Below are 15,872 nucleotides of genomic sequence, written 5' to 3' on the forward strand. Positions count from 1 at the left end.
GTGTGGGCCTTAAAGCTGCTGTTTGAAACACACCTGCCACATCCAGTCTGTGTGGGCCTTAAAGCTGCTGTTTGAAACACACCTGCCACATCCAGTATGTGTGGGCCTTAAAGCTGCTGTTTGAAACACACCTGCCACATCCAGTATGTGTGGGCCTTAAAGCTGCTGTTTGAAACACACCTGCCACATCCAGTATGTATGGGCCTTAAAGCTGCTGTTTGAAACACACCTGCCACATCCAGTCTGTATGGGCCTTAAAGCTGCTGTTTGAAACTATGTGCTGAGGGGTCATTAAACAAACATTTGCTTAATTTTTTCTTCAGAATTCTGTACTCTGAAACATGCCATTATCAGGTTATATACACACACACTATATACAGGGCATTCACAACATAAAGGAAAAGAAATAGCAGCTGAACTGGTGTAATCTTACACCATGGTGACAAATACTAAGAGTATTATACAGCTAAGTACTAAATTGGTTTTCATTGATTCCAGTTATATGTGGTTAAAATAATCTCCAATAAATGTTCGCCAAATTTGTCTTCATAAATAATCTTTAGAGGCTTAATTATCATCCAGTATTGGCAATCAGTGGCCGCCATTAAGGAGAGCCATGATGGATGGATTCTGGGATGGATGTGTCATAACGGCACAGCAGTGATTTACAGGCAAACAAATCCATAAGGAAAGGAATGTTTGTTTGACGACACCTCAGCACATTTTAGATCATAGCTATTTGAAAAGAAAGGAATGTTTGTTTGACGACATCTCAGCACATTTTAAACCATGGCTATTTGAAAAGAAAGGAATGTTTGTTTGACGACACCTCAGCACATTTTAAACCATGGCTATTTGAAAAAGAAAGGAATGTTTGTTTGACGACAGCTCAGCACATTTTAAACCATGGCTATTTGAAAAAGAAAGGAATGTTTGGTTGATGACACCTCAGCACATTTTAGACCATGGCTATTTGAAAAGAAAGGAATGTTTGGTTGATGACACCTCAGCACATTTTATACCATGGCTATTTGAAAAGAAAGGAATGTTTGTTTTACGACACCTCAGCACATTTTAAACCATGGCTATTTGAAAAAGAAAGGAATGTTTGGTTGACGACATCTCAGCACATTTTAAACCATGGCTATTTGAAAAAGAAAGGAATGTTTGTTTGACGACATCTCAGCACATTTTAAACCATGGCTATTTGAAAAAGAAAGGAATGTTTGGTTGATGACACCTCAGCACATTTTAGACCATGGCTATTTGAAAAGAAAGGAATGTTTGGTTGATGACACCTCAGCACATTTTATACCATGGCTATTTGAAAAGAAAGGAATGTTTGTTTGACGACACCTCAGCACATTTTAAACCATGGCTATTTGAAAAGGAAAGGAATGTTTGTTTGACGACATCTCAGCACATTTTAGACCATAGCTATTTGAAAAGAAAGGAATGTTTGGTTGACGACATCTCAGCACATTTTAGTCTATGGCTATTTAGAAAGGAAAGGAATGTTTGGTTGACGACATCTCAGCACATTTTAAACCATGGCTATTTGAAAAGAAAGGAATGTTTGGTTGACAACATCTCAGCACATTTTAGTCTATGGCTATTTAGAAAGGAAAGGAATGATTTAGACCAGGGTTATATGGTGTCTCTCATGGTTATTTCAACACTAGGTTGAGAAATCATGAAAGGGGCACAACATAAGCTACTCCTAAGAAAAACAGCAAGAGAAGTTTTATATGCATCTTCCCAGACAGGAAATGCAAAACACGATATTTGGTTGTCTAGTTGTGCAGAACTGGTTTGGACTGGGGATATGACAGTCCATCAAGAGTGATTCTATCGTACATGTGCTATATTATACCTGAGGGAATGAGCTGCATCCTGCCCCTGACAAATCTATATTCACACTCATCTATCAGCTGGTCATTCTGCAGCTATCCTGTTTTATATTAATTTAATAGCATCTGAGAACATATGGGCCCACTACACTGTTCAGTCAAAGACTGCCAGACATCTGTAACAGGGAGAGAGCATAGAGTTTTACAAAATCTTAAAAAAACGCACACACAACAGTTAAAATAAAATAATAATTATGTATTAAATTTCAAGACTCTTGTTGATTTGAGGAGCTTTCAGAGTGTTTTTTGTGAATGGATATGAAGTGGATTAGTTAAGACTTCAGAATGGTCATTACAACATCTTAGTTCCTCCTAACCAAAGCTCCCATTATGGGCTCAAATATTGTCTTAGTGTGTGAACGTTAAAGTTTGGTTAAAGTTCAAATATGACCACATTTTCACTTCTGCTTTGTCCCCTGTGTTTCCAGGCTTATTCTAATTAGGTATGGGACAATTCATGTTTTTTCTTTCTTTTTATGTTGGTTTTGTCACATAGTGCACACATTCTTCATGGTGTTGAGTAAACCACGTTTCCACCCGACAGCTTGCCACGTTTCATTGCATCTGACCGGAAACGGACTTCCAAGTAATTGTGTTGTTTTAATAAAGCTCCCGTTTCTGTATCGGTCTTCTGTGGACGTTTCCAGATTTCTTATATATCAGGACAGCAAGTCGTCTGTGATTGGACGAAAACTAGTTCAACAGCATTACAGACCTTTCTCGCAAGATTTCACAAATCAATACATCAGTTGCTTGCTATTAAACCTGTCATTTTAGAATTCTTTTGTTTTGGGATCAAGTATCTGCACTTTTGTCTAATCACCAGCAATGTGGTTCTGTATGCAAGCTTCAACAGTGTCAAGTTAAAAATGTAACAGCTAATTGTAAGTGATGTGTTTGGTCACGTCAGAATTTCATCAATGAAATAATCAAGTTTTTAGACTTCAGAGAAATGCTTAATTAAATTAATCCAGGCAGTAGTGGTTTGGGATATACAGGGTTGCTTTGCAAAAAGTGAGTCCTGGGGTCCAGGATAGCATGCTTGAATTTGAGTTTGATGTAAGTTTAATTACATGTAGATACCCATCATTCACAATGTTCGTTTACAGATAGTGAAGTTCCGGGTCCAGAAAAGCATACTTGAACTTATGTTTCAGTCCTTATACAAGAAAAGAAGTTTGTTTTGTTTAACAACACCACTAGAGCACATTTGGTAATTTTGGCATATAGTGTTAGAGACAAAACCTGCTACATTTTCTCATTATTAGTAGCAAGGGATCTTTTACATGTATATGCACATCCCACAGATAGGACACCATATACCATGGCCTTTGACATACTAGTTGTGATGCAGTCTTTATAGTGTAATAGCATTTGCTCCTGCTAACGTGTACTTGTGCTAAACTATTTTTGCATGGGCAAAAGGCTGCTCGCCTCATCGTCCACTGGGTATCGCTAATCTGTTTTATCAAAATTACCATGGATTTGATACTGAGAGTGATATTGCTCTCCTGCAGACATTCAAGAGAGCAGTTTATTGCTGACCAATGATTGTCAAACATTAAGCACTTAAGTTTAATTGTAAACACCCAGCCACAACTACATGATCATTCTGGACATGTGATTATGTTTGGCTTTAGTACTGTACGTTATATCTACGTGTACTTCAGCACCTGTAATTTAGCTGTTTGCATGGTGTCTACCATGTTGATTTTGATATTGGGTCCAAAAATGATGGACATGAAACATGAAATGACCACATAAGACTACTTCTACTGAAAAGCAGCATGGGATCTTTTGAATATGCACTTTCCAGAATCCCGACATTTGAAGTGGTAGTCATGCTGCACTAAATGAGAGTTGACAAAAAAGACTGAGTCCACTGAGGGTGATAACTGATGACAGACCACACCTCAGGAGAGAACTCTATCACTGGGCTACAACTCACTCCATGTACCAAACAAAGAATCGTTTTATTTAACGACACACTCAACACATTTTAGTTACAGTTATATGGCGTCAAACATATGGTTAAGGACCACACAGATATTGAAAGAGGAAACCCGATGTCACCACTTCACGAGCTACTCTTTTTGATTAGCTACAAGGGATCTTTTATATGCACCATCCCACAGACAGGGTAGTACATACCACAGCCTTTGATATACCAGTTGTGGTGCACTGGCTGGAATGAGAAATAGCCCAATGGGCCCACCGACCGTCCATGTACCAAAGCTATGAATACAGTTCTCTTTAAATCCACTTGCAAGTGAAGGCTGTATATCACATACTGCATGTACAAAACTATTACTGCCAACGACATGTACTGCCAACGACAAACTAATTTTTCTTCTTCTTCTTCTTCTTCTTCTTCTTCTTCTTCTTCAGTAGGTTTTTCTTCTTTGTCTTTTCCTTCTTCTTCCTACTGTTATTAGTTCACACAACCACTAACTGGAGTTCACTTTAGATTTTGTCTCTGTTTTCCATTTGTCCCACTTTTAGCTTTCCAGACATTATTGCAATGCGTGAGCCCACATACTTTAATTAATTTCAGGTTTAAAAACAAATTGTGAAAAGTAATTTATTGTACCTCCACGTAATTTGTTGTTTAAATAACATCTATTTAAGGTGATAAATTTCTTTGTTAAAAATACCACAAGATGTATGCCACTTCAGCCCACAAGCTTTGATCAGAGTAAACATTGATTGATTTGACCACAATAAGTGTCTTGGAACATAGCCATGCACCCACACACAGTCTTGTGTGACATTTAAATATATATAATGTGTATATAAATAGCAACATCAATGTCATATTCTATATCATTGTGGGTGGGATGTAATACTTGTGTATTATATATGATGTTTAAAAGAAGTGTGTCTGGACTTAAAATCATGTCCGAAAATGACATGGAATGGTGTATTTGTTATATTGATATTTCTGTACTCTGTCATTTTTCCTATGGTTTGCAAGGATTGCTACTTAACGATAAATGACTGCCACTTAGAAACAAATTGAATATGTTGTCTTCCTTTGTTAAAATATGAAATACTTACATGTAGTTTTTTTATTTATTCTTGTTGTTATAAATTAATCTAACACCTAATATAATGCACCTCTATGACACACTCATACATCAGTTCATTCCAACTTACATAGTTCACTCAAACAAATTTCACATTTTGAGTGCAGCAACAATGCTGTTTCAGTGTTTATGATAGACTGGTTTAGCGTTTATGATAGGATGGTTCAACATTTATGATAGACTGGTTCAGCGTTTATGATAGGCTGGTTCAGCATTTATGATAGACTGGTTCAGCGTTTATGATAGGCTGGTTCAGAGTTTATGATAGACTGTTTTCAGAGTTTATGATAGGCTGGTTCAGAGTTTATGGTAGGCTGTTTTAGTGTTTATGATAGGCTATTTCAGTGTTTATGATAGGCTATTTCAGTGTTTATGATAAGCTAGCTGTTCCAAACAACTCAAAGTACCATAAAGCAGAAAAGTTAAAATATGTTTTTACTGAGTTTTGGAACATGAATTTTACTGGTTTAATGGGTAGGATATAGCGCAGTGGTGGAATGCTCATTTGAGGTGTTGGACATCAATCCCTGTCGATGGGCCCATTGGGATATTTCTTGTTTCTGTGGGATGGCGCATATAAATGTAGTGTTGCTACTAATGGAAAAATGTAGCTGGTTTCCTCTCTAAGACTATACATGTATGTCAAAAATGTAGCTGGTTTCCTCTCTAAGACTATACATGTATGTCAAAAATGTTTGACATCCAATAACCAATAATTAATAAATCAGTATGCTCTAATGGTGTTTGTTAAACAAAACAAACGTTCATCTGAGGTGTTGTTAATCATAGAATTGATTGCAGTAGCTGGAACCAGTGGTTTCTACCCAGGTTAATCACTATGCAGTGTTTAACAAAACAAACGTTAACGTTCATCTGAGGTGTTGTTAATCATAGAATTGATTGCAGTAGCTGGAACCAGTGGTTTCTACCCAGGTTAATCACTATGCAGTGTTTAACAAAACAAACGTTAACGTTCATCTGAGGTGTTGTTAATCATAGAATTGATTGCAGTAGCTGGAACCAGTGGTTTCTACCCAGGTTAATCACTATGCAGTGTTTAACAAAACAAACGTTAACGTTCATCTGAGTTGTTGTTAATCATAGAATTGATTGCAGTAGCTGGAACCAGTGGTTTCTACCCAGGTTAATCACTATGCAGTGTTTAACAAAACAAACGTTAACGTTCATCTGAGGTGTTGTTAATCATAGAATTGATTGCAGTAGCTGGAACCAGTGGTTTCTACCCAGGTTAATCACTATGCAGTGGCTGGAACCAGTGGTTTCTACCCAGGTTAATCACTATGCAGTGGCTGGAACCAGTGGTTTCTACCCAGGTTAATCACTAGGCAGTGGCTGGAACCAGTGGTTTCTACCCAGGTCAATCACTAGGCAGTGGCTGGAACCAGTGGTTTCTACCCAGGTCAATCACTAGGCAGTGGCTGGAACCAGTGGTTTCTACCCAGGTCAATCACTAGGCAGTGGCTGGAACCAGTGGTTTCTACCCAGGTCAATCACTAGGCAGTGGCTGGAACCAGTGGTTTCTACCCAGGTCAATCACTAGGCAGTGGCTGGAACCAGTGGTTTCCACCCAGGTCAATCACTAGGCAGTAGCTGGAACCAGTGGTTTCCACCCAGGTCAATCACTAGGCAGTAGATGGAACCAGTGGTTTCCACACAGGTCAATCACTAGGCAGTAGCTGGAACCAGTGGTTTCCACACAGGTCAATCACTAGGCAGTAGCTGGAACCAGTGGTTTCCACCCAGGTCAATCACTAGGCATTAGCTGGAACCAGTGGTTTCCACACAGGTCAATCACTAGGCATTAGCTGGAACCAGTGGTTTCCACCCAGGTCAATCACTAGGCAGTAGCTGGAACCAGTGGTTTATACCCAGGTTAATCACTATGCAGTGTTTAACAACTCGTGCACCAAAGGCAGTGGCATGTACTTTGCCATTTCTGTTTATGGAAAAAAGTTTTAAAATTTGCTTTGTTTAACGACACCACTAGAGCACATTGATTTATTAATCATCGGTTATTGGATGTCAAACATTTAGTAATTTTGACATATAGTCTTAGAGAGAAATCTGCTACATTTTTCCTAATGTAGCAAGGGATCTTTTATATGTACTTTTCCACAGACAGGAAAGCACATACCATGACCTTTGACCAGTTGTGGTGCACTGGGTGGAATGAGAAAAAACCCCAATCAGTTTTATGGATCCTGCGATGCAAGCACCACAAGCCAGCACTGAACCGACTGAGCTAAATCCTGTTTATTGAGAAAAACATATAAGAGAATCATATTGCTGCTGCTGTTTGGTACAACTACAAGAGTAGCCTCTGTGGTAGCAGCAGCAGCTAGCTTTCCACTCTTGTCATGTATATGTATATAATATGAAGATATACATATACAGTTGAATCCCGTTGGCTCGAACCCTGTCAGTGTTCAACCCATCGGGTAGTCCGACCGAACCATTCGGTCAACGTTCGACCCATCGGGTAGTCCGACCAAACCATTCGGTCAACGTTCGACCCATCGGGTAGTCCGACCGAACCATTCGGTCAACGTTCGACCCATCGGGTAGTCCGACTGAACCATTCGGTCAACGTTCGACCCATCGGGTAGTCCGACTGAACCATTCGGTCAACGTTCGACCCATCGGGTAGTCCGACCGAATCATTCGGTCAACGGTCGACCCATCGGGTAGTCCGACCGAACCATTCGGTCAACAACGTGTAAGTGTAACTTGGGTCTTTGTTTTTGGTTCGAGCGTTGCAGTGTATTCGACTCTTCCGAGTTTGACCCAAAGAGATTCTACTGTGTGTATATATATTAAATGTGAGTGTGTGTGTGTGTGTGTGTGTGTGTGTGTGTGTATATTAAATGTGTGTGTGTGTGTATATATATATTAAATGTGTGTGTGTATGTGTGTCTGTGTGTGTGTATATTAAATGTGTGTGTTTGTGTGTGTGTGTGTGTGTACATGTACGTAATAGATGTAATACATGAATATAACAGATCAATGTACGTAATAGATGTAATACATGAACATAACAGATCAATGTACGTAATAGATGTAATACATGAACATAACAGATCAATGTACGTAATGGATGTAATACATGAACATAACAGATCAATGTACGTAATAGATGTAATACATGAACATAACAGATCAATGTACGTAATAGATGTAATACATGAACATAACAGATCAATGTACGTAATAGATGTAATACATGAACATAACAGATCAATGTATGTAATAGATGTAATACATGAACATAACAGATCAATGTACGTAATGGATGTAATACATGAACATAACAGATCAATGTACGTAATGGATGTAATACATGAAGATAACCGATCAATGTACCTAATAGATGTAATACATGAATATAACATATCAATGTACGTAATAGATGTAATACATGAATATAACAGATCAATGTACGTAATAGATGTAATACATGAATATAACATATCAATGTATGTAGATGTAATACATGAATATAACATACATGTAGTAATAGATGTAATACATGAATATAACATATCAATGTATGTAGATGTAATACATGAACATAACATATCAATGTACGTAATGGATGTAATACATGAATATAACACATCAATGTACATAATAGATGTAAGACATGAATATAACACATCAATGTACGTAATAGATGTAATACATGAATATAACATATCAATGTATGTAGATGTAATACATGAATATAACATACATGTAGTAATAGATGTAATACATGAATATAACATACATGTAGTAATAGATGTAATAGATGTAAGACATGAATATAACACATCAATGTACGTAATAGATGTAATACATGAATATAACATATCAATGTATGTACATGTAATACATGAATATAACATACATGTAGTAATAGATGTAATACATGAATATAACATACATGTAGTAATATATGTAATAGATGTAATACATGAATATAACATATCAATGTACGTAATAGATGTAATACATGAATATAACATATCAATGTACGTAATAGATGTAATAGATGTAATACATGAATATAACACATCAATGTACGTAATAGATGTAATAGATGTAATACATGAATATAACATATCAATGTACGTAATAGATGTAATAGATGTAAGACATGAATATAACACATCAATGTACGTAATAGATGTAATAGATGTAAGACATGAATATAACACATCAATGTACGTAATAGATGTAATACATGAATATAACATACATGTAGTAATAGATGTAATACATGAATATAACATACATGTAGTAATATATGTAATAGATGTAATACATGAATATAACACATCAATGTACGTAATAGATGTAATAGATGTAATACATGAATATAACATATCAATGTACGTAATAGATGTAATAGATGTAATACATGAATATAACATATCAATGTACGTAATAGTGTAATAGATGTAATACATGAATATAACATACATGTAGTAATAGATGTGAATATAACATACATGTACGTAATAGATGTAATACATGAATATAACATATCAATGTACGTAATGGATGTAATACATGAATATAACATATCAATGTACGTAATGGATGTAATACATGAACATAACAGATCAATGTACGTAATAGATGTAATACATGAACATAACAGATCAATGTACCTAATAGATGTAATACATGAACATAACAGATCAATGTACGTAATAGATGTAATACATGAACATAACACATCAATGTACGTAATAGATGTAATACATGAATATAACAGATCAATGTACGTAATAGATGTAATACATGAATATAACATATCAATGTATGTAGATGTAATACATGAATATAACATACATGTAGTAATAGATGTAATACATGAATATAACATACATGTAGTAATAGATGTAATAGATGTAATACATGAATATAACATACATGTAGTAATAGATGTAATAGATGTAATACATGAATATAACATGCATGTAGTAATAGATGTAATACATGAATATAACATACATGTAGTAATATATGTAATAGATGTAATACATGAATATAACATACATGTAGTAATATATGTAATAGATGTAATACATGACTACATCATACTCTGTACTATATAATGCTCTTGTGTTTCAGCTGCGTCGTACGACCACTCCAACGCCGACTGTTTCGGCTGTGCGATCCTCAGTCACGGCGTGGAGGGCCGGATCTTCGCCACAGATGGGTACATGTCGCTGGAACTCCTCGTTGTGCCATTCAAAGGAGACCGGTGTCCATCGCTCATCGGCAAACCGAAACTCTTCTTCCTGCAGGTAATCACCATAAGGGCTGGTCCACCACTGATCATATGTGTAGGGTGCGCAGATGGGGGAGGAAGCAAGGCACTCAGTATTATTTTATGTCTGCCTTCTTTTTTTTTCTGCCTGTTCATGCATGGGAAAATGAAATTTACTTTCTAGATAGTGGGTTCATAAAAAAACACTGCCCTACTCCATGTAATCATTCTGGATTGCCCTAAACCAGGGTGAAACCACAAATATCTGACATATGATTGATTCAGCTCAATACAAAATCCCTGTTGGTACACTTTGAGAGATGACACCTGTGACAAATCTACCAATGAACACTATAGTTGGAACAAGAAATAGTCCACTGGACCCACATAATGGCCTTTTGGAACAAGCCTTTTCATAACCGAGGCGACATCAGGGCTTTAGATTGATCCAAATGTCAAGTGATAATATGTGTGCTCAAAATATGTGTGCCCAAAATAAGTACAAACATGCTGATCTCAAAATCAACACAATGTAAAGCTGTAATTAGAATAAAATAACTTGAAATGCATTTCTGAACAACTCTTTACCAGCTATTATTAACATTACTGCACGGAAACAACTTAGGAATGCTCAGAACAGACAAAAAACCCAACCTGTTGTGTTTTAATTAGTGAAATTTAAAGTCTTGGACATTTCAATAGGTTCCACCTCTGGACATTTCAATAGGTTTCACACCTGTACATTTCAATAGGTTCCATACCTGGACATTTCAATAGGTTCCACCCCTGGACATTTCAATAGGTTCCACACCTGGACATTTCAATAGATTTCACACCTGTACATTTCAATAGGTTCCATACCTGGACATTTCATACCTGGACATTTCAATAGGTTCCACCCCTGGACATTTCAATAGATTTCACACCTGTACATTTCAATAGGTTCCATACCTGGACATTTCAATAGGTTCCACCCCTGGACATTTCAATAGGTTCCACACCTGGACATTTCAATAGATTCCACACCTGGACATTTCAATAGGTTCCACCCCTGGACATTTTAATAGGTTCCACACCTGGACATTTCAATAGGTTCCACACCTGGACATTTCAATAGGTTCCATACCTGGACATTTCAATAGGTTCCACAGCTGGACATTTCAATAGGTTCCACCCCAGGACATTTCAATAGGTTCCATACCTGGACATTTCAATAGATTTCACCCTTGGACATTTCAATAGGTTCCACCCCTGGACATTTCAATAGGTTCCACCCTTGGACATTTCAATAGGTTCCATACCTGGACATTTCAATAGGTTCCACCCTTGGACATTTCAGTAGGTTCCATACCTGGACATTTCAATAGGTTCCACCATTATAAAGCCTTGGAATGATATGGGTGGGATGGGGTGGGGGGTACCTACAGTGGAGAACTGTGATGCATACCATTACTCAAAGACTAATGCAATGACTGTGTCTGCCAGAATGACTCAACATGATTTTTCTAATATACGTTAACCCATTTGATGAGTAATGATGTCGGATTTGACATGGCAGTATGTCCAGCCTCATCCAGTCAGTGTTCAGGTATCTCATAATGACCCACTAATTAAACTCGGTCTGGCAACTACATGTAGCACACACCCACTCGGTCATGGACTCACCCATCCCTCATGTGACCAGCTGAAAGAAGACATCATCACTTCCTTGTCGACCATCCATTCCCACAGAGATCCCCGGTGATTCATTAACTCTGTGTTCAGTCCAGATATTGGAACCCGGGAGAATCAGCCACGCTTTGTTGAGATAACCAATCAACATGGTGCTGCCCAGTCCCAGTAAGAGCCAACAATATTGAATTAGTTTGTAGAAATGAGCATCACTATTAGTGTGTCCCTTGGTAGGCTAGAAGATTTACATGGCTATGGAATGTTTTGTCTGCTTTTATCACTGTAAGGAGTAAAATTTATCTTTGAGCCTTTTCAAATCATCTGGATGTATATTTTGTTTTCAAAATTTTGATTAGCAACAGTTGCTAACTGATTGAAAATTGATTAGCAACTACTATTTAACATTTACAATTCTGTATTGAAGATAAACGTAGCAATGTGTAGATCTATCCCTGTGATTATGTATTGAAGATAAACGTAGCAATGTGTAGATCTATCCCTGTGATTATGTGTTGAAGATAAACGTAGCAATGTGTAGATCTATCCCTGTGATTATGTGTTGAAGATAAACATAGCAATGTGTAGATCTATCCCTATGATTATGTGTTGAAGATAAACATAGCAATGTGTAGATTTATCCCTGTGATTATGTGTTGAAGATAAACATAGCAATGTGTAGATCTATCCCTGTGATTATGTGTTGAAGATAAACATAGCAATGTGTAGATCTATCCCTGTGATTATGTATTGAAGATAAACATAGCAATGTGTAGATCTATACCTGTGATTATGTATTGAAGATAAACATAGCAATGTGTAAGATTTATCCCTGTGATTATGTGTTGAAGATAAACATAGCAATGTGTAGATCTATCCTTGTGATTATGTATTGAAGATAAACATAGCAATGTGTAGATCTATACCTGTGATTATGTATTGAAGATAAACATAGCAATGTGTAAGATTTATCCCTGTGATTATGTGTTGAAGATAAACATAGCAATGTGTAGATCTATCCCTGTGATTATGTGTTGAAGATAAACGTAGCAATGTGTAGATCTATCCCTGTGATTATGTATTGAAGATAAACGTAGCAATGTGTAGATCTATCCCTGTGATTATGTATTGAAGATAAACGTAGCAATGTGTAGATCTATCCCTGTGATTATGTATTGAAGATAAACATAGCAATGTGTAGATCTATCCCTGTGATTATGTATTGAAGATAAACGTAGCAATGTGTAGATCTATCCCTGTGATTATGTATTGAAGATAAACGTAGCAATGTGTAGATCTATCCCTGTGATTATGTGTTGAAGATAAACGTAGCAATGTGTAGATCTATCCCTGTGATTATGTGTTGAAGATAAACGTAGCAATGTGTAGATCTATCCCTGTGATTATGTGTTGAAGATAAACTTAGCAATGTGTAGATCTATCCCTGTGATTATGTGTTGAAGATAAACGTAGCAATGTGTAGATCTATCCCTATGATTATGTATTGAAAATAAACATAGCAATGTGTAGATCTATCCCTGTGATTATGTGTTGAAGATAAACGTAGCAATGTGTAGATCTATCCCTGTGATTATGTGTTGAAGATAAACGTAGCAATGTGTAAGATCTGTAACATGCTGGGGATACCATTATACTTAAACAGTGTGTTGGGGATATCATTATACTTAAACAGTGTGTTGGGGATAACATTATACTTAACAAATGTGCTGTGGATAACATTATACTTAAACAATGTGCTGGAGATATCATTATACTTAAACAATGTGCTGGAGATAGCATTATACTTAACAAATGTGCTGGGGATATCATTATACTTAACAAATGTGCTGGGGATATCATTATACTTAACAAATGTGTTGGGGATAACATTATACTTAACAAATGTGTTGGGGATAACATTATACTTAACAAGTGTGCTGGGGTTATCATTATACTTAACAAATGTGTTGGGGATATCATTATACTTAATAAGTGTGCTGGGGATAACATTATACTTAACAAGTGTGCTGGGGATATCATTATACTTAACAAATGTGTTGGGGATATCATTATACTTACCGTAACAAGTGTGCTGGGGTTATCATTATACTTAACAAATGTGTTGGGGATATCATTATACTTAACAAGTGTGCTGGGGTTATCATTATACTTAACAAATGTGTTGGGGATATCATTATACTTAATAAGTGTGGTGGGGATAACATTATACTTAACAAGTGTGCTGGGGATATCATTATACTTAACAAATGTGCTGGGGATATCATTATACTTAACAAGTGTGCTGGGGATATCATTATACTTAACAAATGTGTTGGGGATATCATTATACTTAACAAGTGTGTTGGGGATACCATTATACTTAACAAGTGTGCTGGGGATATCATTATACTTAAACAGTGTGCTGGGGATACCATTATACTTAAAGAATGTGCTGGGGATATCATTATACTTGAACAATGTGCTGGGGATATCATTATACTTAAACAGTGTGCTGGGGATATCATTATACTTAATAAGTGTGCTGGGGATAACATTATACTTAACAAGTGTGCTGGGGATATCATTATACTTAACAAATGTGCTGGGGATATCATTATACTTAACAAGTGTGCTGGGGATATCATTATACTTAACAAATGTGTTGGGGATATCATTATACTTAACAAGTGTGTTGGGGATACCATTATACTTAACAAGTGTGCTGGGGATACCATTATACTTAAACAGTGTGCTGGGGATACCATTATACTTAAAGAATGTGCTGGGGATATCATTATACTTGAACAATGTGCTGGGGATATCATTATACTTAAACAGTGTGCTGGGGATATCATTATACTTAAACAGTGTGGTGGGAATAACATTATACTTAAACTGTACTGGGGATACCATTATACTTAAACAATGTGCTGGGGATACCATTATACTTAAACAGTGTGTTGGGGATAACATTATACTTAATAAATGTACTGTGGATAACATTATACTTAAACAGTATGTTGGGGATAACATTATACTTAACAAATTTGCTGTGGTTAACATTATACTTAACAAATGTGCTGGGGATATTATTATACTTAACAAATGTGCTGGGGATATCATTATACTTAACAAATGTGCTGAGGATGTCATTATACTTAACAAATGTGCCAGGGATATCAATATACTTAACAAATGTGCCGGGGATATGCACACATTCCCTTTCTTCCCCGTCTGCTCGTTCTGAGATTTGTTTGTGTGATATATTGTCATTGATTTTGTCGCCCGTCTAAGCCGGTGGCCTGAGCGAGCGATTACTCCTAGATGTCCTGTCTTCATTTTAGCATCAGAGTATCGGCCTTTCCTTGTGGAATACTGAGTGTTTCATCAGCGTTTCAAACCCAGCCAGATCACGTCTAGTCATGTATTGTATTACAAACTTCCTAGACATACAGACACATTTGTCCAACTGCCGACGAGTCAAAGAATGGGATTTGGTTCCCAATGAAAGTGAAATTTCAACTATTTTGTATGCATGTCATCTGTGCTCAGTGGTAAAGCATTCTGTCTTGTTTACTGCAGGCCGGCTGATGACTTGATCCCACTTGATGGATATCTCCTGCATATATGCATGTATTAAAGAACCAACATTAAAACGGTCATATCAGTTGGTGCTTTCATTGTTTATAGCTAGCACAGGCTGTAATTATCTTATAACTGACAGTGGGAGGGGGTGGGAGAGGGGTGGGATGGGGGTTGCAGTAAAACAGAATCAGCATTGTAATATAATTGCTTCTCCTACTTTTCAAACAATGGCACTTTAAACTAAAAAAAAGAAAAGATTTCATTGTTTCTAGGGGAACAGGTGCCCTCTGCATCCCAGAGTTCAGCAAATCCGCTGGCTAGCCCTCAGTCCGCCTAGTCAATTTT

The 15,872-nt window shown here is 36.8% G+C and overlaps 1 protein-coding gene across 2 annotated transcripts in view; it reads left to right on the forward strand.

Moving 5' to 3' along the window:
• The window catches only part of LOC121378490 (caspase-3-like), a 132,991-nt gene that overhangs the window by 109,279 nt on the left and 7,840 nt on the right, over positions 1–15,872 (forward strand). For both annotated transcript variants that reach the window (XM_041506682.1, XM_041506681.1), the window contains exon 4: positions 10,136–10,311. In XM_041506682.1, the coding sequence (XP_041362616.1) occupies positions 10,136–10,311 (176 nt within the window). The remainder of the gene's footprint in view (positions 1–10,135; positions 10,312–15,872) is intronic.

This window comes from Gigantopelta aegis, chromosome 8 (genome assembly GCF_016097555.1).
Source record: "Gigantopelta aegis isolate Gae_Host chromosome 8, Gae_host_genome, whole genome shotgun sequence".
Classification (NCBI taxonomy): domain Eukaryota; kingdom Metazoa; phylum Mollusca; class Gastropoda; order Neomphalida; family Peltospiridae; genus Gigantopelta; species Gigantopelta aegis.